General features: G+C 35.0%; 1 protein-coding gene across 1 annotated transcript in view; it reads right to left on the bottom strand.

Annotated features, from left to right (window-relative positions):
• LOC143672729 (cytoskeleton-associated protein 5-like) overlaps positions 1-27,553 on the bottom strand; it is a 47,541-nt gene that overhangs the window by 18,005 nt on the left and 1,983 nt on the right. The window contains exons 3-15 of the mRNA XM_077147270.1: positions 21,891-22,004; positions 20,617-20,721; positions 18,174-18,263; positions 17,893-18,057; positions 17,211-17,339; positions 16,311-16,493; positions 13,229-13,342; positions 12,826-12,936; positions 11,785-11,877; positions 9,353-9,538; positions 7,550-7,644; positions 5,070-5,127; positions 4,853-4,978 (exon numbers count right to left, since the gene is read on the bottom strand). Coding sequence (XP_077003385.1) covers positions 4,853-4,978; positions 5,070-5,127; positions 7,550-7,644; positions 9,353-9,538; positions 11,785-11,877; positions 12,826-12,936; positions 13,229-13,342; positions 16,311-16,493; positions 17,211-17,339; positions 17,893-18,057; positions 18,174-18,263; positions 20,617-20,721; positions 21,891-22,004 — 1,569 coding nt within the window. The remainder of the gene's footprint in view (positions 1-4,852; positions 4,979-5,069; positions 5,128-7,549; positions 7,645-9,352; positions 9,539-11,784; positions 11,878-12,825; positions 12,937-13,228; positions 13,343-16,310; positions 16,494-17,210; positions 17,340-17,892; positions 18,058-18,173; positions 18,264-20,616; positions 20,722-21,890; positions 22,005-27,553) is intronic.

Genomic DNA, 27,553 nt, shown 5'->3' with positions numbered 1-27,553 from the left:
TCTAATTTTGAGTCTACATGGTAAAATTTTTTTTACATTTTTATTGTGAAATATAGTATCTATACCAAAAAGCAATAAATTTCAAAATATATTTCAACAAGTAGTTATAGAACAGATTTCAAAGTCTGGTATGGGTTACAGTCCTACAACTTCCTGCCTCTCCCTCTAGCTGCTTCAAGACACTGAAGACCAAAAGAAACATCAATATTCTGATTCAGCAGTCATACTTATTTGTTAAGTCCCATCTTCTCTGTTATAATTCCTTCCTGTCCCTTCATCTTTCTCCCAGTCTTCAGGAATTTCTGGGACATGTCCATTCTAACTTTTTCATGTTGAAACATGGTATCAACACTATGGGTTAGGGGATGGTACTAGTTGATGCTCTTGGAGAGGCTGCTCCTCTGGGTTTCAGGGCTCATCTGGCCTAGGAACCATCTGGAGGTTGTAGGTTTCTGGAAAGTAAATTTAGTAGCATGAAACTTTTGTGGATTCTGTGATAGAGCCCTAGGTATTCCTGAGGGTTAACAGGAATGATAGTGGTTGAGGTTGGCAAACCATAGCAATTAGCAATATCTAGCTGATGTTTGTATAAGAGTAGCCTCCAGAATAATCTCTTGACTCTATTTGAACTCTCTTAGCCACTGATACCTCATTTTGCTATGTTTCTTTTTCCCCTTTTGGTTAGGAAGGTGTTGTTGATCCCACAGTGCCAGGGCCAGGCCCATCCCTGGGAGTCATGTCCCATGTTGCCAGCAAGTCTTACCCCTAGGCATTATGTCCCACATGGGGGGTAGGGCAATGATTTCACTTGCAGATTGGGCTTCCTTTTAGAGACCACATTTGAACAACAAAAGAGGTTTTCCTGAAAGCAATTCTTAGGCATAATTATAGGTAGGCTTAGCTTCTCTGCTACAGAAAAAAGCTTCATAAGAGCAGACCTCAAGACCAAGGGCTTGGTCTATTACCCTGGGAGTTCCTAAGGTTTTGAGAGAGTATCAGGGTTTTCCCAAATGGGAAAGTTGAATAGTTCTCTAAGTTTTTCTCTACTCCTTCAAGGGACTTAGTCTTTAATTACACTGTTAACTAACTGCTCAAAATAATCTGTTATGTACCCGGGTTTTACATGAAGCTAATCAGAATTACAAGCCCTTCCTCCTATTCTGGCCTCCTCGTGTTTGGGTTGCTAAAATGAGCTATTAAGGCAGACTGATTATTACATATTACATTATATGCTACAGAAAATTTAGGTTTTGGACAAAATAAATCTTTCTTTGGTTTCATACAGTAGGTGAGATTCTAAAATATATACAATATCACCATGTATTCTGAAGTATGTATATTCATGTACCACCATGTATTCTGATGTATGTATATGCATCTATCACCATGCATTGTAAAGTATGTATATTCATATATCACCATGTATTCTGATCAACCTTTGTCCCAATCAGATCATCTTCATTCTTATCTTTAATTGAAGCATGATCTTTTTTTTATTTCTTTAACAGTTGTATGTAGCAATACTGATTTTCAGAACTGCAGAACTTCACCTCTGAGTCTTAGGGGTCACACAGGTTCCCAAAGTTCTGGGGAAATACCAGATTATACACATACAGCACAGCATCTCAGAATCTAATCATAACACTTACAGCTCTGGACTAAATATGACTGCTATTCAAGCCTGCAATCTAGGCCCCAATTTCCTTATAAGTATTTCCTAAAAGAGACCATACAATATTGGCTCTTTGGTTTCCCGCATATTTTGCACAATATAATGTCCCCAAGGCTCATGCACCATTGTTGTATGCCTCATGACTTTGTTCCTACATCATGGATAATGTCCAACATAAATAATCCATGTCTTATAGACCCCATACCTGCTAAACAATCATCAGCTCTCTCAATTTTAGACAGTTTTCAATGGTCCAAAGAGTCAAAGAGCCAATACACATGGCTCTCACCAAACAGCAAATCTAAACCTTCCCCATTTCTTGCCCCTCCCTCCATTTATTTACCCCTGATACTGCTGTGGTACTGTTGCTGTCTTCTAGTTAACTATAATCTGCAGTATGCAATACTGGTTGCCCCCATACCCTTGTATTATTAACTCTTCGTATAAGCTCAAATCTTTGAAGTCCTTCATGCAAGCACTTATTTATAATTATAGAGTTAATTGGTAGGATACATGACTCTATACACCCCCTTCCAATTGTATTCACCTTCAATATGCCAATGTTACTTATTACTCTACTAATGAACTACCATCACTTCTATCTGCTCCCTTATATTTAAGCTCAACCTCACTGGATAACCATTTACCCATCTCTACCTTCTGTGTACCTCCAAGTCAAACTACATTGTGAGCCTCTGAATTTATCTTTACCAGAGTCATAATGGGGAAATCATATGACACCTATACTTCTGTGTCTGGCTTATTTCACTCAGCATTATGTCCTCAAGTTTCATCCATGCTGTCATATGCTTTGGAACCTCATTTCATCTTACTGCTGCATTAATATTTCATCGTGTATACATTTCACATTTTGTTTGTCCACCCTTCTGTTGATGGGCACTTGGATCGTTTCCATCTTTATGCAATTGTAATTAGTGACACCATAAACCTCAGTGCATAAATGTCTGTGAGAAGAGCTGAAAGCAGTGACACTAGGCATATACCAAGTATTGGTATTGCTAGGTCATAGGGCAACTCGATGTTCAATTTTCTGAGAAACTGCCAGACTGTCTTCCATAGCAGCTGTACCATTATACAATCTCACCAGTAGTGAATAAGTGTCCCAATTTTTCCATATCCTCTCCAGGATCTATAGACCTGGGAAACATCTCCAAGACCTAGTTCGATAGCAGCATTCTGTTTGATAGCAGCATTCTTATCGGTGTGAAGTGATAATCCCATGGTAGCCTTGATTTGCATTTCTTTATAGCTAATGAAGACAGGAATCTCTTCATGTGCTTTTTAGTCATTTGTATTTTCTCTTTGGAGAAATGTCTATTCATATTCTTTGCCCACTTTATCACTAGGTTATTTGTTCTTTTGTTGAATTGTATGATGTCTTCCTGTACACAGGATATCAAACCTTTATCTGATACGTGGTTTCCAAACATTGTCTCCCATTGAGTCAGCTGCCTCTATCTTCTTGACAAAGTCTTTTGAGGCACAGAAGCTTTTGATTCTGAGGAGTTCCCCCTTTATCTATTTTCATTGCCTGTTCTTTGGGTGTAAAGTTTAAGAGGCTATCTCCTATTACTAGGTCTTGGAGATTTTTCCCCATATTTTCTTCTATAAGAGTTTCATGGTACTGGCTCTTATAGTTAGATCTTTGACCCATTCTAAATTAGTTTCTGTATAGGGTATACAGTAGGGGTCCTTTTCATTTGACTACTTATATCTAGTTCTCCCATGTCCATTTATTGAAAAGACTATTTTGTGCCAATTCAATGGATTTGGGGGCCTTGTGTCTAAGGTTAATTGACCATAGATTTGATGGTCAATTTCCTTCTGGGTCATCAATGCTTCCTCTATTTGTACTCTGTGTTATCTATCATTTCCCTGTTCCATTTTTTCCATCTTTATTGCCATCTGTTCCTTTGTACATTTGAGTTCAACCACTCTTTCTTTTTGCTCACTTACTCTTTCTTCCACCTCTTTAAATCTACTGTTGTGTGTCTCTAGTATATTTCTAATTTGGTCTACAGTGTCATTCATCTCTGTGAGATCCACTATTTTTCTATTTGTTCTTTCAAATTCTTCTTTATGCTCCTTCAGTGTCTTCTTAATATATTTATGTCATCATGAACATCCTTGATTAGCTATTCCAAGCTGCATCCCCTCCAGTGTTTTAATTTAATCACTTGGCTAGCCATATCTGCCTGAATCTTCAGGTGCTTAGTGATTTTCTTTCTGTATTGGGGGCATATGTTTGTCTTCATGAGGTTATTTTTCTAAGTTGCTTTCCTTGACTTGTCTATGGTTTTGTATTTGCCTGGGTTTACATTGAAGGTCCCATTTTGCAACTGGTTTGCCAGTGATTACTTGCCAAACCAAGGCCCAGATCTCTTAGGGGGGATGCCATTCTACTTGAGGCATTTCAACAGATGGGGCTCTTAAGTCACCTCTTCCCCTCAGTCTCACCTCTCCCTGGCTGTGTTGGCCAGCTGAGCAAGATGGTGGTGGGGGTGGAGTGGGTAATCTGGTCACCTGTTAATTCTCAGTGGCTGGCAGGGTGGCTAGTCCCAGTAGGCCAAGAAAGGCCTCTCATTCCCTCAGGAAACCAGCCTCCCATGCCCATGGGGGAGGAATGCCAGTCACCACAGCTGAGGAACAGTTCTGTGTGGGATGATCTCAGCAGTTCCATCATGAATAATGTGCAGCTGGTCACTAAAATCCCACAAACAATTGTGCCATGCAGTTCCTGGCTATTCATCAGCCATACTAGAGGACAGACCAAATTCTACTCCTTACCACACTGTCATCTTGCTGTGTCCACACAATTTGCAAAAGTATTTTTATATCAACATTAGAATCTGACTCCTCAATCAGGAAGCAATTTCAGTTAGAATGCTTACTCAAGGAAGGTCAAGTTTTTTATGTTAAATTTTAAGAAATGTTTTCTTAATGTACTTTTTGAATTGTAAAATATCCATAATGCTTGAAATTTCAAAGGAAAAAAAGGAAATAAGGAGGAAAATCTCCCGTACCACCCAGTTCTTTTCCTCATAGGCAATCAAAGTCACATATATCCTTTATTCTAAAGTGTTAGAAGTTTAAATTTAACCTATTAATATGAGCAATCTTGAACCCACCAATAAATTAAGTCATTTCTGGAATCCTTACCTTTTCAAATTCTGCATCTATTTGGGATAGGAGGGCAGGCTTCTCATCCTCAAAGAACATTCGCAAAGAGGGACCAACATACAGATACATCACACCAAGTAGGGTGATGGCTGAGGTCCTCAAAGCCTGCCAGAAAAAAAAAATAAACAACTTCCCATGTGAGAACAGTGCCACAGAAATGCCTGCAATGCTGCTACTTATGCTGGCATATACTCACTGGGTTTATTGCAGCAAGAGCTGTCTTCACATTGCTAATAAAAGCTTTGACATTCAACCTAGAAGAAATATCATTTAGAATTATAAACAAACAAATGAATGAAATCTTCAAAATCCAGGAGTCTGGGACTGTATTGTAGGATGTCCTCAGTTCATCTATTCTCTTTCTACACTCACTTTAAAGTGAGCTTTAATGCCATCTATATGCCAACTGCTCCTAAATCCAGTCAAGACCCCTCTCCTGAACTCCAGATTCATATATCCAGCTGGCTTTGTGACATGTCCATCCTTATGTCTAGCAGGCATCTTACACCTAACTGTCAAAAACCAAACTTCTGATTTTCCACTCCCAACTCCCAAACCTGTTTTTCTCATAGTATGTCCTACTTCAGTTAAGAGTCACATCATTCTAGGTTGCTTAGACTACCCTGACTCCTCAGAGTCATTCTCATCTCCTCTCTTTTAAATTCAGTAAATGGGTCATCTCTGTTTTTAAAATATATCCCAAGTTCTAATACTTTCATCTCCACAATGTTAAGTCCAGGCCACTATAATCTCTCGACAGGATTATTCTAATATTCTATTAACTAGTCTCCCTGCTTGTGTGACTGATTGCTACTATTTGTTCTCTGTGACAGACAAAAAGATTTTTTTAATTAAAAAAACTTTTTTTTAAACATAACATACAAGCACGAACATTCTTACCATATGATCATTCCATTCTCGGTATTTAATCCATAACTCACAATATCATCACATAGTTGTATATTCATCACCAGGATCATTTCTTAGAACATTTGCATCAACTCAGAAAAAACTCTTTTTTACCTACCATACCCCTTATCCTCCTCTCATTGACTGTTAGTTTTTCTATCTACCCAATATATTTTAACCTTTATTCCCCCTATTAGTCAAAAAGATCTTGTAACTCTTGCTTAAAACTTTCTAATGGATTCCCAGCTTAAAAATTTATGAGGACTTACATGACCCGGCACCCTATTATTTCTCCAATCTCATCTACTGCTACTTATGACTCATTCTACTCCAGTTATTTTGGTCTCTTTAGTAATTTTGAATACATTATTTGTGATCCTACCTCGGGGCTTTTGCACTTGCTGTTCCCTTGATCTAGAATGCTATTCTCCCAGATTTTCATAGCTAACTTCTTTACATTATATAGGTCTCTGCTCAAATGTTGTTTCTTTTCAGGAAGGACTGTGATTAACCTACAGAAAATGCCACCATCCCAACCACTCCAGGACAACACCACTCAACCTCTTATTCTATTTTACTTTATGCTCCTATAGTTTTTGATATATTTCTACTGCTTACTGTCTACATCTTCTTATTCAAATATAAACTCCATGAAGGCAGGGATTTTTTCCATGATATATTCCCAGAGGCCAGAACAAAAGACAGAACATTAGAGGTGTTCAATAAGTAGTCGTTAAAGGAATAAACAAATGAAACGTCATGGATGAATAAGACAGGAGGAAGCTACCTGACTTTTATGTCATGTTAAAAGGTTAGTTTGACATCAAAGACTGTACAATTAAAAGGGATTATATCAATACCATCAACTATGGCAGAACCCCAGAGTACTGAGAGAACAAACAATTTCTTGCATTAGTTGAATGAGAGCTCCTAATATTTCTTCAACTGGTAGAACTCAGAAGACTGTCTTGCAGGATATTAAGAGGTGTGCTATGATAAACAGCATGCCACAGAAGAAGGCAACAGTGTAGTGGTTAATATTATTCACTCTTGGAACCAAAATGTTTGGATTCAAATCTTTGATTTGCCACTTCCTGACTGTTTTCCTAAGAGAAAGCAGAACACAAGCCTTCTGTGTCTTTTAGTTTCTTTACCGATAAGAAAAGGATAACATTACCACACATGGCTGTTATGAGGGTTAAATCAAATGAATTATTTGTAAATTGTTTAGAAAAGTGCCTTGCATGAAGTGACCTCCCTACAATTTCTTAAAAAAACAAAACAAAACAAAAAACGTCTGCAATGCCAGAGACCTGGATTTGATTCCTGGAGCCTGCCCATGTCAAATAAATAAACAAAAAAACAAATGTGTTCTATATGAAAATAATTTGGGAAAGAGTGGCTAAACAAAGTCAAATGAATGTATTTCAGGATTTCTCAGATCTTTTAATCTACCAATGTGTACTGTGGTCTCTAAACTCAAAGATATATAGCAATTTCCAAACGTATTGAACTAGAAATCACTGGAACTGGCTTTTCTGTTGGTTATCTATTAACGTTTCAGGAAAAATAACTTAGAGAATTCTTTAAGTAAATATCAAACAAGAAAAGACTAGACTTGAGATCTGAGGTACTTTTGTTTTATCTAAATTAGATAATCTAACTCTGGTTTCTCAAAAAACAAGGAGAGATAGTTATGACAAATGCTATAATAACCAGTTAGCAACTGGGAAAACATTTATGTTTTACTTGATTTCACTGACTTACCCAGAAAATCCAAATTCTTTTATTGCATTTGATAGCCAATTCAGAGTTTCTGACTGATTCTTGGTATTCTTCTGTGAGAAAGCCATTGACACAACCTGAAACGGGGGGGGGGGGATGAAGATTTAGGATTTCTCTCACTTTTCTCATTGAAATATAGCATAACAATAAGGCAAATCATTTTTAGAATGCTAAAACAAATGCAGAAAATGCTTTAGGAATAAAATATTTGACCTATACAAGAAAATGAGATTAAGTAACAACAGCATTAAAAACAGTATGTCTTCAGAATGAAGCTGGTCTGGATAGGACTAAGGTAAATCAGAATACAGGGTAAAGGATGCTATCATCTATACTTTAAAACTTCAATTTTTATGTGAGACCAAAGGAAGAGATGTTTATTTCATGCACAATCTATATTTTCAGCAGTGCATTATCTAATTTAACTTGTGTGGTCAGTTTATTTAAACACCATAATTATATGTGTTCTTATACATTAATCTTGAATAGGAAGTGAGATCTTTTTGGTTTGCCCAGGTTAGTGTGATGCCTCGATATATCCCAGAGTAATTTAGGCAGAGAATAAAAAAGTATTTTCAAAGTCTCATTTGAGGACTAGGGAGAGAGGACAAAGTATTAAAATTTCCCATTTGGGGAATTCCTGATATTCTTGCAAGCTATGGAGACAACTAATTCAACAGGCTGAGCCCTCAATTTTGGGGCTCAACCCAAGGAAACTTATTTCTGAAAGGAGAAGCTAAGCCTGCTCATAATGATGTCTCAGAGTCAACCCCAGAGAACCTCTTTTTGTCACTCAGATGTGGCCTCTCTCTAAGCCAACTTGGCAGGTGAGCTCACTGCCTTCCCCCCACGTGGGATGTGATTCCCAGGGGTCTAAATTTCCCTGGGTACATGGAACATGATTTTCAGAGATGAGCTGGGACCTGACATCATGGGATTGATAAAGTCTTCTTGACCAAAAAGGGAAGAGGGAAATGAAAAAAAATAAAGTTTCAGTGGCTGAGAGATTTCAGACAGAGTTGAGAGGTTATCCTTGAGGTTATTCTTAAGCATTATATAGATATCCCTTTCTAATTTATGTTGTATTTGAGTAGAGGGAAGTACCTGAAACTGTTGAACTGTATTGCAGTAGCTTTGATCCTTGAAGATGACTGGATAACTATATAGCTTTTATAATGTAACTGTGTGATTGTGATAATGTGTCTAATGTTCCCTTTGTTCAGTATATGGATAGATGAGTAAAAAAATAAGGACAAAAAGTAAATAAATAATAGTGGGGGATAAGGGGTAAAAAAAAATTGGTAAACTGCAATGCTAGAAGTCAGTGAGGAAGAGGGGTAAGGAATATGAGATATATGCGTTTTTCTTTTTCTGTCTTTGTTAAGAGTAATGCAAATATTCTAAAAATGATCATGATGACAAATATACAACTATGTGATGATATTGTGAGCCACTGATTTTATACTTTGGATGGACTGTATGATGTGTGAAGACACCTCAATAAAGTTATTTTAAAACAAAAAAAATAGCAATCTGGGCTGTTACAGATTTATTAGTGATCTATATTATACTGTTTTAGTCTATAAAAAAGGGCAGTTTAAGCTTACTTTTGATCAAGGTAAGTTTTAATTATCAGGAAATAGTTTGTTATTAAAGTTTAAAAAAATGCAGTATCAAAAGGGTTTTACTGCAGAAGACAAAAACTAAACTTTGATCAGTAAGCCTGAAAATACAATTTGAGAGACAATGAGGAAACTTGGAGAAAGAAAGGTCTGTATCACCAACCTGTTCAGCTGTCCACGGCAACATACATGCTTCAGCTATGGCTGTCATAGCTTCTTTTGCATTGTTCCCGCACTTCACATCTCCAATCTTAGCTACTAGGCCATCTAGTACAATCCGAGCTGAGGTTTTGGAAAAGTTTCCCTTCTGGGCAATCACAGCAACTATGTGGAGCTTCATCTGCATCACCTGATAAACAGATACATCATAAACTTATGAGTAAGCCAAAGACATTTACCTTTCTACTTATTTTTATAGTAGCCTGAAGATACAACAGTTAGAGACAACCACAAACACAACCAAACTAAAATCAGAATTTTAAACAAAGAAGCAAAATTTTTATCATTTGTTACCACTTATCAATTAGAGTAGCTTTAAAAAGTACTGGTAAAGGTATTTTTGTTTGCAACTCTATGATTGTACTACATTCAAAACAAAAAAGAAGGAGGTAAGAAAGAAGTCATATTGAAGAAAAGTTTTTCTATACTATTGAAATTAAGTTATATTAATCTAAAATTAGATTACTATAAATTGAGATGTTCAGTGAAATCAAGAAAATAAAAACACATGTAGTAACATAAATGACAAAGGAATTAAAATGACACACTAGAAAATAACACAAAAGAAGGCAATAAACAAGGAATAAACAAGACAAAAGAAATAGAAAACAAAAAGCAAAACAACAGACATAAACTCCACCTTGTCAATAGTTACATTAAATGTTAATGTTTTAAACACCCCAATTAAAAGGATAGGCAGAAAAGATAACAAAACATAATACAACCATATATTTTCTGCAAAAGAAGCATTTTAGACTCAAAGACACAAAAAGGCTGAAAATAAAAGAACTGAAAAAGATACACTATACAAATGATAACCACAAAAAGCACTGAAAGGCTATACTAATATCAGAACAAATACATTTGAAGACAAAAATTGTACTAGAGATAAAGGCCTTTGTATAATGATAAAAGGGTCTAACTGTCAATTATAAACATAAATGCACCTAACAACAGAGCCCCCTCAAAATGAAGCAAAAGTGTCAGAATCGATGGCAAAAACCAGGTAATTAAACAATCATAGTTGGAGATTCTGATATTGCACTTCCAGTAACAGACTAAAAAGGCAGAAGATCAACAAAGAAGAATCTTAAACCAACAACCTAACTTTCCACCTTGAGAAATTAGAGAAAAAGCAAACTAAACCCAGAACAAGCAGAAGAAAGGAAATAATAAAGATTAAAATGAAAATAAATGAAATCGAGATTAGAGAAAAAGAATGAAACCAATTGTGTTTTTTTAAAGGATCAAAAAATTGGCAAACTTTTAGATAGAACAAGCAAAGAGAGAGGACTTAAATTTCTAAAATCAGGAATGAAAGAAGTGATATTAAAAAAACTGTAAGGGAATACTATGAATAACTGTTTATCAACAAATTGATTAACCAAACAACCTAGATGAAATGGACAGATTCCCAGGGTGACACAAAGTACCAAAACTGAGTCGAGAACAGAACATCTGAAAAGACAAATAACAAGTGAAGAGATTGAATTAGTATTCAAAAAACTACCCCCCCACCCCCACAAAAATGCAAAGCCCAGAATGAGACACCTTCAGTGGTTTAAAGAATTTTAAAACTTAAAAAAAAATTAATGATACTTCACAAACTCTTGAAGAAAATAAAAGAGGAAGGAACACTTTCCAACTCATTCTATGAGGCCAATACTATGCTATTACCAAACTCAAAAAGTCATATCTCAAGAAAACTACAGACTGATATCCCTTATGAATACAGTCACACAATTGCTCAATAAAAGGCTATCAAACTGAATCCCTCCATTAACATATGAGACAGATTACATATCCTGACAAAGTAGGATTTATTTCAGAAATGCAGTATTAAAAAATGTATCAATATATTTTACTAATGGAGTAAAGGGATAAAACCCACACCATCATTTTAAAAGATGCCTCTCCCAAAAAATCATGTGATAGAATCCAACACCCTTTCATGAGGGCTATGTGCAATCTAGAAAGACAGAAGGAAACTTTTTTTCCCTTCTGTATCAACTTTCCTTTACCTCCCTCTTCAACTACTTTCCAGACTAATAAGCTAGTATTGCTACATTTTAGCACTATCATCAGTTAATGATGTTACAAACTACGTGGTAACTTTTCACTGGCAGATTAAATACTGCATTTATTTTTTACCCAAATGAATAAGAGAGGTTTCACACTGTTTATCCCTTGAATACATAAAAATTGAAACACACACACACCACACTCATTTATAAAAAAGATGACACATTCTGTGAGTGTTTTAAAAAAACACATGCCAACTATCATTAAAAACTATACCTCTCTATTACTTCATTAGATAATGTAAAATAAATGACTTGCTTTTTAACAGATATTAAAACTCCTACTGAAAAATACCTGAAAATTAGTTTCTTTCCATCCAGGTTCCTTAGCCAGCATCCTCACTAATGCCTGACATGGCATTTTAGTTCGGTCCATTAGCTCAACAGCCTTAAAATAAAACAGAGTAGTGAGAGAATTCTATAATTAAGAGGATGGTATAACCCAAAATAAAGTAAATGTTTACCTCTGAAGGAGGGAGGGGAATGGAATTGAGGGGGATTTTTAGATGGAACTTATATAATTTCTATTATAATGCCTTAGTTTGGTACCTGGATGTTAAATTCACATCACTGGAATTCTTTTTTAGACATTTGAGGAATTCACAATTTCTTCTAAGGAATGTAAAAATGTGATAGTAACAGTTGTCATTAACTTACTGTGTGGTAGAAACTGCCTATACATACTTTGTCTTACTTGATTTTCCTAAAAACATGGTGAAGTACGGTAGGTTAAAAGTGCTTAAACATTAAATTTCAAAGACACATAGCTCAGGTCTAAACCATGTAAATGGCAGACACGAGACTAGAAACCAGGCCTTCTGCCTCAAGTTACAGTGCTCCTTCAGTTTCTCCACATCTGTCCTCATGAGAGCCACACAGCACATGCCAGAGTGAACTGCTGCATTCTTTCCAACCCTGGATTTTGAAAGGACTTTCTCACACCAGGGGATAATGTTCTTCTCTACCATGGAATTATGTGAAAAAAGGGAAACAAAGAAATGGATAAAGGGTAGCTTAAATGGAGAGCTCTGCTTGTCTAGTAAGTTTAATGAACAAGTACCATACTTCCGAAATCCATCTAAGCCTGATAATTCAGAATAAGAACCTCATTTTCTTAAGTACTAACGTTATGAACTTAGAAAAGGCATAGACTACAGATGTTAAAGATAACCATTGTATGGCTATAAAGAACAAAAACCTCATCTTTGGTTAACACAGTGAAACATGTTTACTGGTTATCAAACATGGCAATTATGACAAATACTTCATTTGTCAATTTTATTGCTCCTATAAAATCTAATTTTCTTTCACACTCAATTCATCCCTGCGCACTCACCTTCTGGAACTCTACCATAGATGCCAACCTTTCTTTCCAGTTACTACTGTCTAGAAGTTGTATACAGTTAGAGGGAAGGACAGCTGAAGCTTTTTCTTCACATATTTTAATCTATAAGATATGGAAATGTAAAATATGAGGAACTGCTTAAGGAAATAGATCTCAAGAATGTAAAAATACTCTAGCCAAAACTAAAAGAACACTCCCATAGGCATGTTAAAGTATATTAAGTTTACATTATAATGCCATAAAGGGGAGGTCTGGTATGCCCGAGACACAGTTTCAATATGCTTAAAGACACTGATTTACTATAAGCTGTAGAAGCCAGCAAAGAAAGAACTCAAATTTTCTCACAGGTCGCAACTTCCAGTTTTATGGGTTTCAGGACTCACAAAAAACTGACCAAGAGCACAGGCTCCATGATTTCTTTGGTATCTAATCCTTTCTTATTCTTGGTTCCAGTGCTTCCTGTGCCTCCTGGTACAGCTGGCTTCCCCTTCTTAGGTGGTCCATCAGCCTAAAAATAAAATTAAAAAATGTCAGTTAAAGGATTTAGAATAGTGGTTGTTAAAAATTTTTTGGGGGGAGGGTCACAGACCCCTTGAAAATCTGATTAAAATGAGGAATTGATCTCACACAAAATGCATATTTTTTCATGTTCACTGAATTTAGCAGTTTCAAGGGCAGAAAGATGAAGTCCTTCAAGAGCATCAATGGTAGAATCTGAAGACCTCACATTAAGAACCTCTGAATCATAAAGGGACAGATATTACATGGTTCCATTCATATTAAATAGCTGGAATATGCAAGCACATAGAGACAGAAAGTAGAGTACAGGTTACCAGAGGTGGGGGAGAGGGAATGAGGAATAGGGAGCCAATCCATATGGTTTCTGTTTGGGGTGGTGGAAAAGTTCTGGTAATGGATTGTGATGAGGGAAGCACAACACTGTAAATGTGATTAATCCAACTAAATTACATGCTTAGGAGTGACTGAGATGGGAAAACGCTGAGGTTTTATATATGTTAAATGTTAAGTTGTATACATGATAGCTAAAAAAAAGAAATTGATTCAGAATGAACTAATGAGATAAATGAAATAATTATTGACTAGAGTTGTACTACATTACAGATTCATTTGAGAATCATTTAATTGAAACTTTAAATGTCATTAAATTTTTCCTATTTTACCAGACAGTTGCTAATTTATGACATTTACTCAATACTTAACCACAGGGGTTCCAAATAAATAGGAATATATCATTAGTCACTGTAAAACTATATAGCTTACAAAGAAAAAAAAGATTAAAATAGAAATCTTAGTAAGCATTCTGGATATGTTGAGATGGTTACTTCACCCAATCTTTTTACTGTTTTAATAGTTTCTCAGATGACTTGCTTGGATTTTTATAAATATGTATCAACAGATCATCTACAAGTTATCATTATTTTTATTGATAACAGTAACAATAAGTTATTGACCACATTTCCTTCCTAGTAGTAATACTTTTTATATTTTTTGTCTATTTATAGAAAATTAAGCAATAATAAGAGCAAACTTAGTTTTTCACATTTCTCATTTTAATGAGAATGCTTCCAGTGTTTCACCATTAGACATAATGCAGGTTTTGGTTTGCCATATCTATTACTGTATGTAGATCTAGCTATGTAATCATGTCAAAGTATCTGTCCATTTCTATGTGGTTATAAATTTTTATCAAAGTGTGTTATAATTTATCATAATCTGTTAAAGATATCTGAAATGACAGATTTGATCTATTAATTTAGTAAATTTTATATTAATATTGAACCACTTGGAATAAAATTTCAATTGGCCATATATTTACTCTTGGATTATATTTGTTAATATCCTATTAAATATCTTGATCTAAGTTAATTTCACTTAGATTTGAAAAGATGCTAGTAAACAGCAATATATCACAAGGCAGATAACCCATAGCAATAATGGTAGTAAGGCAACACACATCACTGTTCATATCATTCCTTCTTCTTATTTGGATATTTAAAAACTTGTCCAAACCACTAAAGAAGAGATAGAAAGATAGAGGACTAAATTAGCCTTCAACAACCAGATCAGTTCTGAAACCAACATTATCTAGAACATATTCCAAGGTTTTAATTGCCAAATAAATGCTGGTATAGCCAGTATTCTAAACAAATGGCAACCTCTAACACTTGCCACTTCATATAAGTGGAATGATTTTGTTGGTTCAGGATAAATACATAAAGAGATTTTATTGTTTTCAAACAGTAAAAGTATAAAATTCTATACTTTCTTATTATCTAGATTGTATCTTCTGAATCTTTCACTGTAATAGCATTCTCTGTATGGAGGGGTACCTCAAATTAAAAATCTCCTATATATGTTTTAAAAGTGGGAAAAGAAGGAAGTTGCCCTAAAAAAAATCCTCAACCTATGAGAAGGCCAGCTAAGTTTGGCCATGGATGGGTTCAGAAAGGTAAGAGGAAGTGAAGAGGTGGCTGCAGGAAGAAACCTGGCCTGAAGATGTTGGGTCCAGGTGATTGACCAAGTAGAAAACAGCTGCTGACTTGCTGTATTAGAAGTGTTGTGGAGATAGCTTAATACAATAGAAAATACATACTCTGGTACTAAAGATACCTGAATTCAAACTCCAGTTCTGCCACCCATTCATTCTATAAATAGATGGTCAACCTTACGAGATGCCCTAAACTGTTACATACATGGGAGATCAAGTAGTTACATGATCTCTCTCCTTATAAGTTTACAATATCGGGGGAAGACAAAGTAAACAAATGCACAATAAAAATAAATTGTAAGAGAATGTGTAGGAAACTTAAACTCACTTAGCCTTAATTTTCTTTTGAAAACAAGGATCAAAACACACCTATCTCAAGGGTTACTATGAGGATTAAATGATATCATGCAAGTGAAGTACATCACAAAGTAAGTATCACTAAATATTTGTTCCCTTCCCCAACTCCATGCCAGGGTTTGGGTAGGGGGCAGGGGTGAGAGAAAATAATCACTTTTTGTGTAGACAGTAGATAACTTTTATCCTTAGAGAGTCCACTGGACACATGTCATGAAAATATGACATATCTGTCATGTATAAAAGTGACAATACTTGGACTGGTCAGGAGAATCAGTGCTGTGACTCAGCAGCCTTATAACAGTAACCAATATGATATTATTAATGTTTTGATATGGCTATAGTTCACTATTTAATGATATTTTCTGATCCCTTAAAATGAATTCCTATAATGCCACTACTACTTTTTTAATCTCTATTAAAGTTTCAAATAGCCAAATGTATTATTGAAATATTTTGTTTGCATTAACGATGATCTACTGTATTTTGAATGTGGACAATGAATTCAAATCTCAAATGAGGCATGTGTAAAGGACTACCATGAATCTAAGGCTCAGACCCTACCTTACTAAATTTTAATTTTTAAACCATATCTTCCAAGTCATCTATTAACCTTTGTAGCAGGTACCTTTTTTAAGGGTCCTGGTTTGTGTGCTGAACTGTCCTTTGTTTCCTTATCTCCTGGAGCTCCTGAAGCAGCAGTCCTTCCAGGGGCTGATTTAAATTCCTTTTTATCAGATGCTAGTCCAGCTTTCTTACCATGCATGAGTTCTACTTTTTCTGAACATTCTTTGATCTGGAGAATGAAATAGAGATGAACATAATCAAAATCCCAAACTTGAAATACAACCATTCTGTTATTATTTAATACACCATTTCTAAACCACAATTGCATGAGAATTCAGAGAGAAAAGAGTTTCCTTTTCAACAAAAACATGCTATAGTTATTCAGTTTCTTGGCAGTACCTATACATTATATTAGTTACATTTTATTTCTAGACAAACAGAATGACAATAAATGCACAGTGATTGCATTTATGTTGGAAGGCATATTTGGAAAGGTAGTTTTCCAGATTTAGAAACAAATGTATCTGAAAATATTTTCACACCTTCCACAGATTGGTCACTTGACTTTCTTTGTATCAACTGAAAAGATATTTCTACGAATATCAATATTGTAGCTTGGAGTGAAATTTAAATCCTCAATAGGTATGCTTCAAACTCCAGGACTGAACCATAAATGGATTTATAAGTTGACATCAGCATGTTTTCTTAATGAAACAGAACAGCCAAAACAAAAAATACCAGAGTGCATACTCCAAGACTTGTTTAAAGTGTGTGTGTACATGTGTGAATGTATGATATGACTTAAAATTTATTCCTATTGTGGACTGTAACAAGAAATTGAGAAATTCTGATAAGAACATCGTTCCTCTTAAATTGGAAAGAGACAACACCAGATGCATTGAGACAATACTGCCATCAATTTCAATACAATCTATTACTAACCTACCTTGTCAAGCTTCAGTTTATCCACATCCGCTAAGAATGGGTTGATTGCTTTCTCACCAACCACCTTCAAAGCCGTACCCAATGCCTCAAATGCAGCATCTCTGACCTCAGGAGCTGAATCTGTGATGTGCTATAGTTCAGAAGTAAGCAAAATGATCTTAATGCAAGGTATTTGAAATTATAATTCAGACTGACAGAAGTTGGTTAAATAATTTTTCTTTTACAGTTCACTGAAATTAAGTACAGCTTTCCTTCTGGCAGTTAACAGTTATTCTTTCCCAAACGCTTTTGGTTAAGGAAAGCTCTGGTAATCCATTCAGCAAGAAAGTGCTTCCTTTCCCTCTACCCTCTGTCTATAATGCCTCACTCCCAAATGAACTTCAAATCCCCCAAATTTGATGCCTGTGTTTGACTAGATTGAGCTGAACACTAGTATATGGACCAGTAAGAAACAAAATGTTTAGCAATTAGTTAAATCACAAAGTTAACTTGGGCTTTTCTTTAAGAAAAGGAAACCAAACAGAATTTGGTTTCAGTTTCCAAAGCTAAAGAGAACTTGTACCTGGAAAGACCCCAATCTATAATCACAAAGTCAATGAGTCACTATACATTTTCACCAGGAAAAGAAAAACCTCGATAACATGTAAAAAAAAAAAGCCCCCCATTTTGATTAGAGTCAATACCTTAAGTAAAGCAGCACTAAAGGGCTTCAGTAATCTCTTTGGCAGCGTAGAGGCAGTGCAGTGGTGGAAACTTCTTGCAATAAAAAGAGATGTCTGCTGCTTAATGGTTGAGTTTTTATTATCCATTACTGCTAAAACATCCTTACTGATGTTTTGTAGTGTGGTCTTTAGAAAAAAATGTGGTCAATGAGATTTCTTTAATTATAACAGAACAACCAAAATATTACACTGATAAAATTTCACTTTAGAGAAAACCCACAAAACACATGCTACCAACTTACAGTAAGGAAGATTGCATCAATTGCCTCCTGCAAGGCTTGTACCACTTGAGGCTTTTTCTCTTTGAATTTCTCCAAAATAGTTGGCACAACCTACAAAAGTGAACAGCTAGAATGTTTTTCACAATAAAAAGGAATAAATATTAGTACATGCAACAACATGGATAAAGCTTGAAATCATGCTGAGTTAAAGAAGTGAATCACAAACGATTACATAGTGTATGATTCCATTTATTAGAATGTGAAATCCTAAGAGACAGAAATTAGATTAGTGGATGTCAAGGTCTAGGAAGAAGGGAGAATGGGGAATGACTTCTAATGGGTTTGGGGTTCCTTTTTAGGGTGACAAAAATGTTTTACACTTAATAGTGGTGATGGCTGCACAATTCAGAATGTACTAAAAACCAATAAATTATACACTTTAAAAGGGTGAATTTTATAGTATGAAAATTATATCTTAATAAAGTTGCTATTAAAAAAATGACCTTGCTTCTATCAACTAAATAAGTAGAATAAAAAGTCATTTCTCATGGAGTGGTAACCCATAAACTCTGAAATCTGTTCAGCAACTACTTGTTGAAATGTACTTTGAAAATTATTGCTTTTTCTTTCTCTATATGTTATATTTCACAATTAAAAAACGTAAAAAGAAAGAAGTCATTTTCTTGAGGTGGAGAAGAATCTTATGTTGGAACAATTAAGGATTCCCATTCCATCCCATTGTCACAGTGTTTCTCAAACTTTTTTTCTGCCTGTACACCTTATATGCAAAATCCCATTTCCACCAGTAGCATCTCTTATTAGGCAGAATGATTCTTGAGTAGGTGGACTTAGGCAGGATAACAGGTAAGAGGACAAATTCTCTGTCTTCATCCAAGATTCTGAAATACCTTCTGGGATGCCTCCTGCATCTTCACTACACTAAAGGTACACAGAAATAGTACCAAAAATTACAGCAATTTGTAAGCTGAACATTATCTTTTTATTCAAGATCTAAGTTAAGATCAGTAATATTGGAATTCTAATTTTTTTTTTACAAATTGTCACTCATTCAAATGTTTATTGAAGGTCTGCAACTGTGTTAGCAGGCAAATTAAAGATTTTTTTTAGATCCAAAAGAGACAGTGAAGCTCTATAGCATTAAAAAAATTTTTCCCAAGATTTCACAGAAATGGTACAGATCAGAGGAAATAGTTTCCATGAAGAAGTAGAAGTCTTTTCAATACAACAGTTATTTATGACCTTGAAAAATCAAAATATTCTAACGTCTATAAAGCTTAAGTTCACTTTTATAAATAATGCCAAGAAGACAGCTCATAAAAAGGCAAAAAAAAATAAAACAATCATTAACATGAAAGATACCAAATGGTACATAATCATCCAACCAAGACTTGGTAAATAAAAAGTATCTGAAAAATTATTTTCCAGCTTGAAAAGTTATTCCTAATAAAAAAGTATAAATATTCTAAAAAATAACACAAAATTGACCAAAAAGTAGTTATTACATTGATAACACACACACACATCCTCCATTTTACAGTTCATATGTCTAAGGTTTTTAAAGATCTTGAAAATTTTCCCGTTAAGCCAGTCATTAGTTATTTGATAGTACATGTGTGGATTTTTTTTTAGTTGTCTGAAATTATTTTTAAGGCTATGAGTAAGCAAGCTCCATAGTGATACTAGATATGAGCCTCACAATGTAAAACTGAGATATGACTTGGGACTATGAAGAGACTCATAAGGCAATCTAAGGAATCAAATGGTCAAATGGTTAGGAATTTGAACCCTAAAATTCAGTAAGGTCACTTTTTAAGATGCTGAAAAGTAAGTAATTCAGACCAGACTTTGAGGTCAATCGACAGATGCCACAGTTAAAGAAAACATCTCATTAAAACTGCTACCAAACTTATACAATAAAAACTGTATATTTAACAAACATCTCCCATCAACTTTTTTTCAGATCAATTAAATTGTATATCAATAACAGCATACATATATAAAACATCCCATGCATATAAGTAAATTCTTTTGTAAAAACAGGAAAACACTATAGAATACATTTTACATACTGGCTTCACTTCTGGTTTTATATTGCCTTTCCTATTCTCATTTTCACTCTGTCCTAGTTATTTCATGTTTTATTTCATCCCATTTTAAGAACAAAACAGGATATGAATAAATAAATAAACAGATCAATCCAACTAAGTACTCTAGGCCAAGGGCTTGATTTTCTAAAACATGAAGCTAATGAATTAAGTTACAAATGACATCTTTATTGAAGTGTTGTGAAGAGCTTTGCTGAATATTAATAAACTTAGTGAGAGACTTACTTTGCCCAATATAGCAACATCTATTCCAAAGAGTTTTTATAAAGCATAAAGCAGACTAGTCTGTCATTCTTCATCATTCTATTGATCTGTATATAAAAAGGAATGTTACTTACCTGTCCTGCATATTGTCCAAATTTCTTCCTTAGCCCAACAGCCAGGCCAGTAAGACACTTTGCTGCCAAAGCCACCAACATGACATTGGTGTCTTTTCCAACAACCTACAAAAGGGGAGAAAAAGGAAAAATAAAATAGCTGTGGCTCTGTAGAGGGGGAACTGAAAGTTTATTCTCAGAACTCTGAAAGCTAGTATGCTCATGGCTACCAATTTTTTTCCTACAAAGATGAAACATTCTTTTTGATAATAACAAGTTTGAGAACTTCCTCGCCTCAAGTAGAGCCTCAAACATACGGACACACTGAAAATTCAGTAACAACAATAACATTCCTGGCAAAAACAATAAGTTGGAAGAACTTAAGAGAATCAGATGCTCACTTCATGGGCTGTTAAAAGCCCTTTTCCTCTTTAGGGAAATTTTCTTTTAATTAATTTTGCTTAGGTCTGTGTCTCTTCAAGATACAAGACTGATGACTGAACAAAGATTCTAACAAATCATATCCCTGCCTCCAAGTCTTATGTGGAAAAAGGTGCAAAGGAAGGCCAATTATGAGAAATACTTACATATGCATACAGTTAAAGATTAACCTCCTCCTACTACTATTCGAATTCTCTGTAATTTCTGGCTCAGGGAGTAATCAAAATTTGCTCCTTTCAAAAGGATGTCTTTAGAGATTGTTTTCAAGCTTTCAAGTTACATCCACAATATTTGGTCTATACTTTCAGATTTTATAAAAAGCCATTAAGTAAAAAAAACCACCACCAGCAGCATTCAACTCAGTTGAACCTAAGCAATACTGAAGGAGTATATTTTCTAAAAATGTTTATTTATTATTCAGTACTTGTTTGCTTAATTACCACATATCCCCATGTCCTTTGCTTTATATGCTGGTATAATGTTAGTCTATTATTATCTGCTATCCAGTGAAAAAACACTCATTTAATATTTGCCCCATTAAACGAAGCCAATTTAAATTGCTTATCCCACAGAACTATAAAACTTGAATATTTTGTTCTAGATCAGCAAAACCTCTTTTTCTTGAGACTGAGAGAAGCTATCAAACAACATACTTAAAAGTCAAAGTGATAATACACAGAAATTGAAAAACATTTCCTTCACGCTACTTTAGGATAATTCTGAAAGATCTTCAACTTATGCCTGAAATATAAAAGGCAATGTTCTTTAAATAGTAATGTACATTTGTGATAAACATGACTAATGAATAAAAATTCTATTATTAGGATACCAATGCTTTAACTCATCACAGTCACCTTCTTTAATGCTTTTACTAAATCCGCATAATCACCTGCTTCCAGTTTGGGGTTTTTCACTAGTACTTCTACAGCCTCCAGAGCTTCTTTTCTCTCTTGCCAGTTTTTTGCCTCCTGCAAGACACAATATAAGTCACTTGTAGAATAAAACATGAGAGCAGAATACAAGCCTGTTTCTTCTACTCTACTAATTAAAAGATATAATGGTTTTATTTCAAGAAATTTTTTCTAAAATTAGTTGAAAAACAAAATTGCAAATGTCTTCAGGCATTTAGAATGTTTTTTTCATATACATAAATTTTTGTTTATATATAAAAACTATTTTTATAAAACGTCATAACCCAAAAATTTTATAAGTAAGCCAAATGAGGTGCCATTAACTTATTCCTTCTTAATTAGTAAGCAGATTTAAGTAAGCAGGTGTTGATAAAAAAAACACTAATAGAAAGGGACTTTTGGTACCAAGATGGCAGCTTCAGTGTTCTGGTCACCAACAGAATCTTTGAACAACAAGCAAACACTGGCAGAACAATTTTTCTCAAAACCCTGGAAAATAATTTAAAGGATAAAGGGTGCAGTAACTGGGTTAAGTGCCAAATCAAGAAAGAAGCAACTCACAAACAGTATGAGAGGTATTTGGGAAGATGGAGCAGTAAGGTAGACAAAATTCACCCCTGCTCCACAGGACATGGTAGAAGATGGGGAAAAAGTGACCAGGACTTTGGTCCTGGGGAGTGAGTGATGGAAGTGGGCCTCTAGTATTTTACAGGGAGGGGGGAGGTGGGGAGATTACGACTGGGACAGCAGGGTGGGTCTGGTGGGTCATGACCCCCACCCAGTACGTATAACAGAGAACAGATTTAACAAACAAGTGTGGCTGCTGAATCACTATACTGATATTTCTTCTAGCCTCCAGTGTTTTGGAGCAGGTAGAAGGAAAATCGGAAATACTGGAATGGTAAACCATAACACACTCTGAGATCTGTTCTGTAACTACTTGTTGAAGTACACTTTGAAAATTATTGCTTTTTCTTCCTTTTCTTTGTATACATGTTATATTTCAACATAAAAAACATTTTTAAAGAAAAAAAATAAAAACAGTATGATAAACTAGTGCTGCCCTTGCTGGTTCTTCCCCTCCATCCCTCCCCAGCATGAACTGGCCTAAGCTCCCATTGCAGGTCCCGGGCCCTGTTCCAGAAGGAGCAGAGTAACCCTATGCACACACTGAGGTGCTTGTATGTGGAAGCCAATATATAGCCTGGCTGCTTGAACTACTAATTCAGGACACTTATCTGTGGTTCATCCTCTCAGAATTTGCCCTGAAGGCAATAGCAACTTACAAACCACTTATGCACAAGGGAATACACAATTAAGTCAAAGCAGCGTGGGACAAAGTATTACCTGCTTTAAATAATTCAATAGAGTACCTAGAAGGAGAGAAACTCATATGGAGTAGAGGGGGCACTGGAAGCCTTAAACAGGGAAATTCCTAAAGCCAACTAACAATTACAAGAGACACATGTTAAATTTAAATATACAAGTAGGTTGAAAGTAAAAGGATAAAAAAATATATATCATGCAAATAATAACCAAAAGAGAGCTGGGGTAGCTAAACTAATATCAGAGAAAATAGATTTTAGGTCAAAAACTGCTACAAAGGACAAAGAAGGACAGTGTACACTAACAGGAGTCAATTCAACAAGAAGACACAACAGTTACAAATATATATAAATCTAATGGCAGAGCTCCAACACATAGATTTGAAGGGAGAAACAGACAATTCTATATTAATTGAAAACTTTAATATACCACTTTCAATAATGAATAGAACATCTAGACAGATCAGGAAGGACAGAGAAGACTTCAATGATAATATAAACCAACTAGATCTTACAGAAATACACAGAATACTTCACCCAACAACAGGAGACTATACATACTTCTCTAGTACATACGGGTCATTCTCCAGGAGAGATATGTGTTGTCACAAAACAAGTTTCAATAAATTAAAAAAACATTGAAATAATACAGTATATCTTGTCCAACCACAATGGAATGAAGCTAGAAATCCATAACAGGGAAAAATGTAAAATTTACAAATATGTGGAAATTAACACATTCTCAACCAACCAATGGGTCAAAGAAGAAATCACAGGGAAATTGGGAAATAATATCAGGAAATGAAAATGAAAACACAATATACCAAAACCTATGAGGTGTAGCAACAGAACTTTAAAACTCCAAATGCTTACATTAAAAAAAAGAGTTTTATAAATCAGAGGCTAATCTGACAAAAGATCTGTAATCTGGAAGATCTACAAAAATAAGACCAAACTGAACTCAAATCCAGCCGAAAGAAGGAAATAACAAAGACTAGAGTGGAAATAAGAGAATTAATTTATACAGAATATCTCTTTGGGTTGACTGTAGAGGTTTGGAAATGGATGGTGGTAACAATACCACATCATAATTAACAGAGTTAAAGTATGTATCTGAATGTGCTTGAAAGGGGAAGTTTTGGGTCATGTATGTTACTTGAATGAAAGTTCGAAGATAAAACATATACAATGAAGCCAGGATGATGGACTGGGATTAATACAAACAGAAGGATCTTTCAAAATTATAACAAACATATGACATTAATATAGAGTGTTAAGAGGGTGGTATATGGGGAAAAAATATACCTAATGTAATAAACTATGGGCTATAGTTAATAGTACCATTTTAATATTCTGTCATCAACTGTGGCAAAGGTACCACACTCACGTAAAGTGTCAACAATAGGGGGGTATGTGAGAATGTTGTATTTTTTTCATGATGTTTCTGTAAACTTATCACTTCTTTAGTTAAAATAATTCAAAATAATAATAATAACAATAATAATACATTCTAAAGGCCTGTATATTAGGTATTCTAATCTATGTAAATTGCTTCACATAGTGCCTAGAACATAGAATCTCTCAATAAATGCTGGCCTATTTATAGTAGTAAAATTATAAAATAGTGCTGCCATCAACTGTAACAAATGTTCTATACCAATGCAAGGTCATGGTGGGGTGGTGTGTGGGAATCTTATATTTTATGCATGATTGTTCTGAAAACCCATAACTTCTCTGGGGAAAAAAACCCCCAACAAACCCAAACTTCATTTTTTGAGAAGATCAATAAAATCAACAAAACTTTAGCTAGACTGACAGAGTGAGAGTGAGAGAGAGAGAGAGAGAGAGAGAGAGAAAGAGAGGAGGACACAAATAATTCAAATCAGAGGCAAACAGGTGGACATTACTATTGACTCCACTGAAATAAAATGGATAAAAGGATGCTATGAACAACTGTATTCCAAAAAATTAGATAACTTGGATGGAATGAGCAAATTCTTATAAACACACAAACTACCAACACTGACTAAAGAAGAAATAGAAGATCTCAACACACCAGGAACTAGTAAAGAGATTGAATCAGTAATCAAAAACCCCCTACAAAGAAAAGTCCAGGACTAGATGGTTTCATAGGCGAATTTTACCAAACATTCCAAGAAGAATGAATGCCAATCCTGTTCAAACTCTTCCAAAAATGTGAACAGGACGAATACTCCCTAACTCATTCTAAGAGGCCATCATCACCTTAATACCAAAGCCAGATAAAGATACCGCAAGAAAAAAAATTACCGACCAATGCCTCTTATAAACATAGATGCAAAAATCCTCAACAAAATGAATCCATCAGCAAATTAAAAGTAGGATAGGGGCCATGGTGGCTCAGCAGGTAAGAACGCTTGCCTGCTATGCCCAAGGACCCGGGTTTGATTCCTGGTGATTGCCCATGTAAAAAATAAAAAATAAAAATAAAAATAAAATATTTAAAAGTAGGATACACCATGATTAAGTGGGCATTATTCCAGATATGCAAAGGAACTTAAGAAAACCAAATAATTTTCTATATACTAGTAAGGAGCAATTTGAGGAGAAAAAAAATCAAGAAAAAAAACATTCCATTTAAAATACTAATTGAAAGAACCAAATGTCTAGGAATATATTTTACCAAGGATGTATACAGAGAAGAGTACAACCATTGTTAAAATAAATCAAGGGAGACCTAAATAAATGGAAGAACATTCTGTGTTCATGGATTAGAAAATTAAATATTGTTAAAATCTCAGTTCTACCCAAATTTATTTGCAGATTCAATGTAACCCCAATCAAAATTCCAAAAGCCTACTTCACAAAAATGGAAAAATTAGCCATCAAATTTGTTTGGAAGGATTAAGGGCCCAAACAACCAAAAACATCTTGAGAAAGAAAAACGAAGTTGAAGGACTCACACTTCCTAGCTTTAAAGCATATTACAAAGCTACCTCTGCTGGTTTGAAAGGATGTATGTCCTGTAGAAAAGCCATGTTTTAATCTAAATCCCATTTTTTAAAGGCAGAATAATCCCTATTCAATACTGTATGTTTGAAACTGTAATCAGAGCATCTCCCTGGAGATGTGATTTAATCAAGAGTGGTTGTTAAATTGGATTAGGTGACATGTCTCCAATCATGTGGGTCAGTCTTGAGAAGTTTCTGGAGTCCTATAAAAGAGGAAACATTTTGGAAAATGAAGAAGATTTGGAGAGAGCAGAGAATGCTGCAGCACCATGAAGCTGAGAGTCCTTGAGCCAGTGATCTTTGGAGATGAAGAAGGAAGATGCCTTCTGGGGAGCTTCATGAAACAGGAAGCCATGAGAGAGAGCTAGCAGATGACACTGTGTTCGCCATGTGCCCTTCCAGCTGAGAGAGAAACTGTGTCTGTGTTCACCATGTGCCTTCTCACTTGAGAGAGAAACCTTGAACTTCATTGGCCTTCTTGAACCAATGTATCTTTCCTGGATGCTTTAGTTTGAACATTTTTATGGCCTTAGAACTGTAAACTAGCAACTTATTAAATTTCCCTTTTTAAAAGCCATTCTGTTTCTGGTACATTGCATTCTGGCAGCTAGCAAACTAGAACACTATTGCAGGCATATGTGGTCAAAACAGCATGGTACTGCCCTAATGATACACCTTGACCAATGGAATTGAATTGAGAGTTCAGAAACAGACCTTCACATATATGGTCAACTCAATTTTGACAAGGCTGTCAAGACCACTCAATCGGGATAGAACAGTTTCAAAAAAAATGGAGCTGGAAAAACTGGATATCCATATCCAAAGTAGTGAAAGAAGATTCATACCTCACATCTTATATAAAAATTAATTCAAAATGGATTAAAGACCTAAACATAAGAGCTAGGAGAATAAAACTCATAGAAGTAGGGAAATATCTTCAAGATCTTGTGGCAGGCAGTGGTTTCTTAGACCTTTATTCCCAAAGCATAAACAACGAAAGAAGAAATAGATAAAGAGATGAATTAATACATTTATGCCTCAAAGGACCTTGTCAAGGAAGTGAAAAGGGAGCATACTCAATGGAGAAAATGTTTGGAAACCAGATATCTGATTAAGGGTTTAAAATCCAGAATATATAAAGAAATCCTACAACTCAACAAAAAGACAAACAACCCAATTTAAAAATGGGCCAAAGACTTGAGTAGATACTTTTCCAAAGAGAAAATACAAATGACTAAAAAGCACATGAAAAGATGTTTCATATCACTAGCTATTAGGGAAATGCAAATCA

This window comes from Tamandua tetradactyla, assembly GCF_023851605.1.
Source record: "Tamandua tetradactyla isolate mTamTet1 chromosome 9 unlocalized genomic scaffold, mTamTet1.pri SUPER_9_unloc_1, whole genome shotgun sequence".
Taxonomy (NCBI): Eukaryota; Metazoa; Chordata; class Mammalia; order Pilosa; family Myrmecophagidae; genus Tamandua; species Tamandua tetradactyla.
This window is presented reverse-complemented; position numbering and strand designations above follow the sequence as displayed.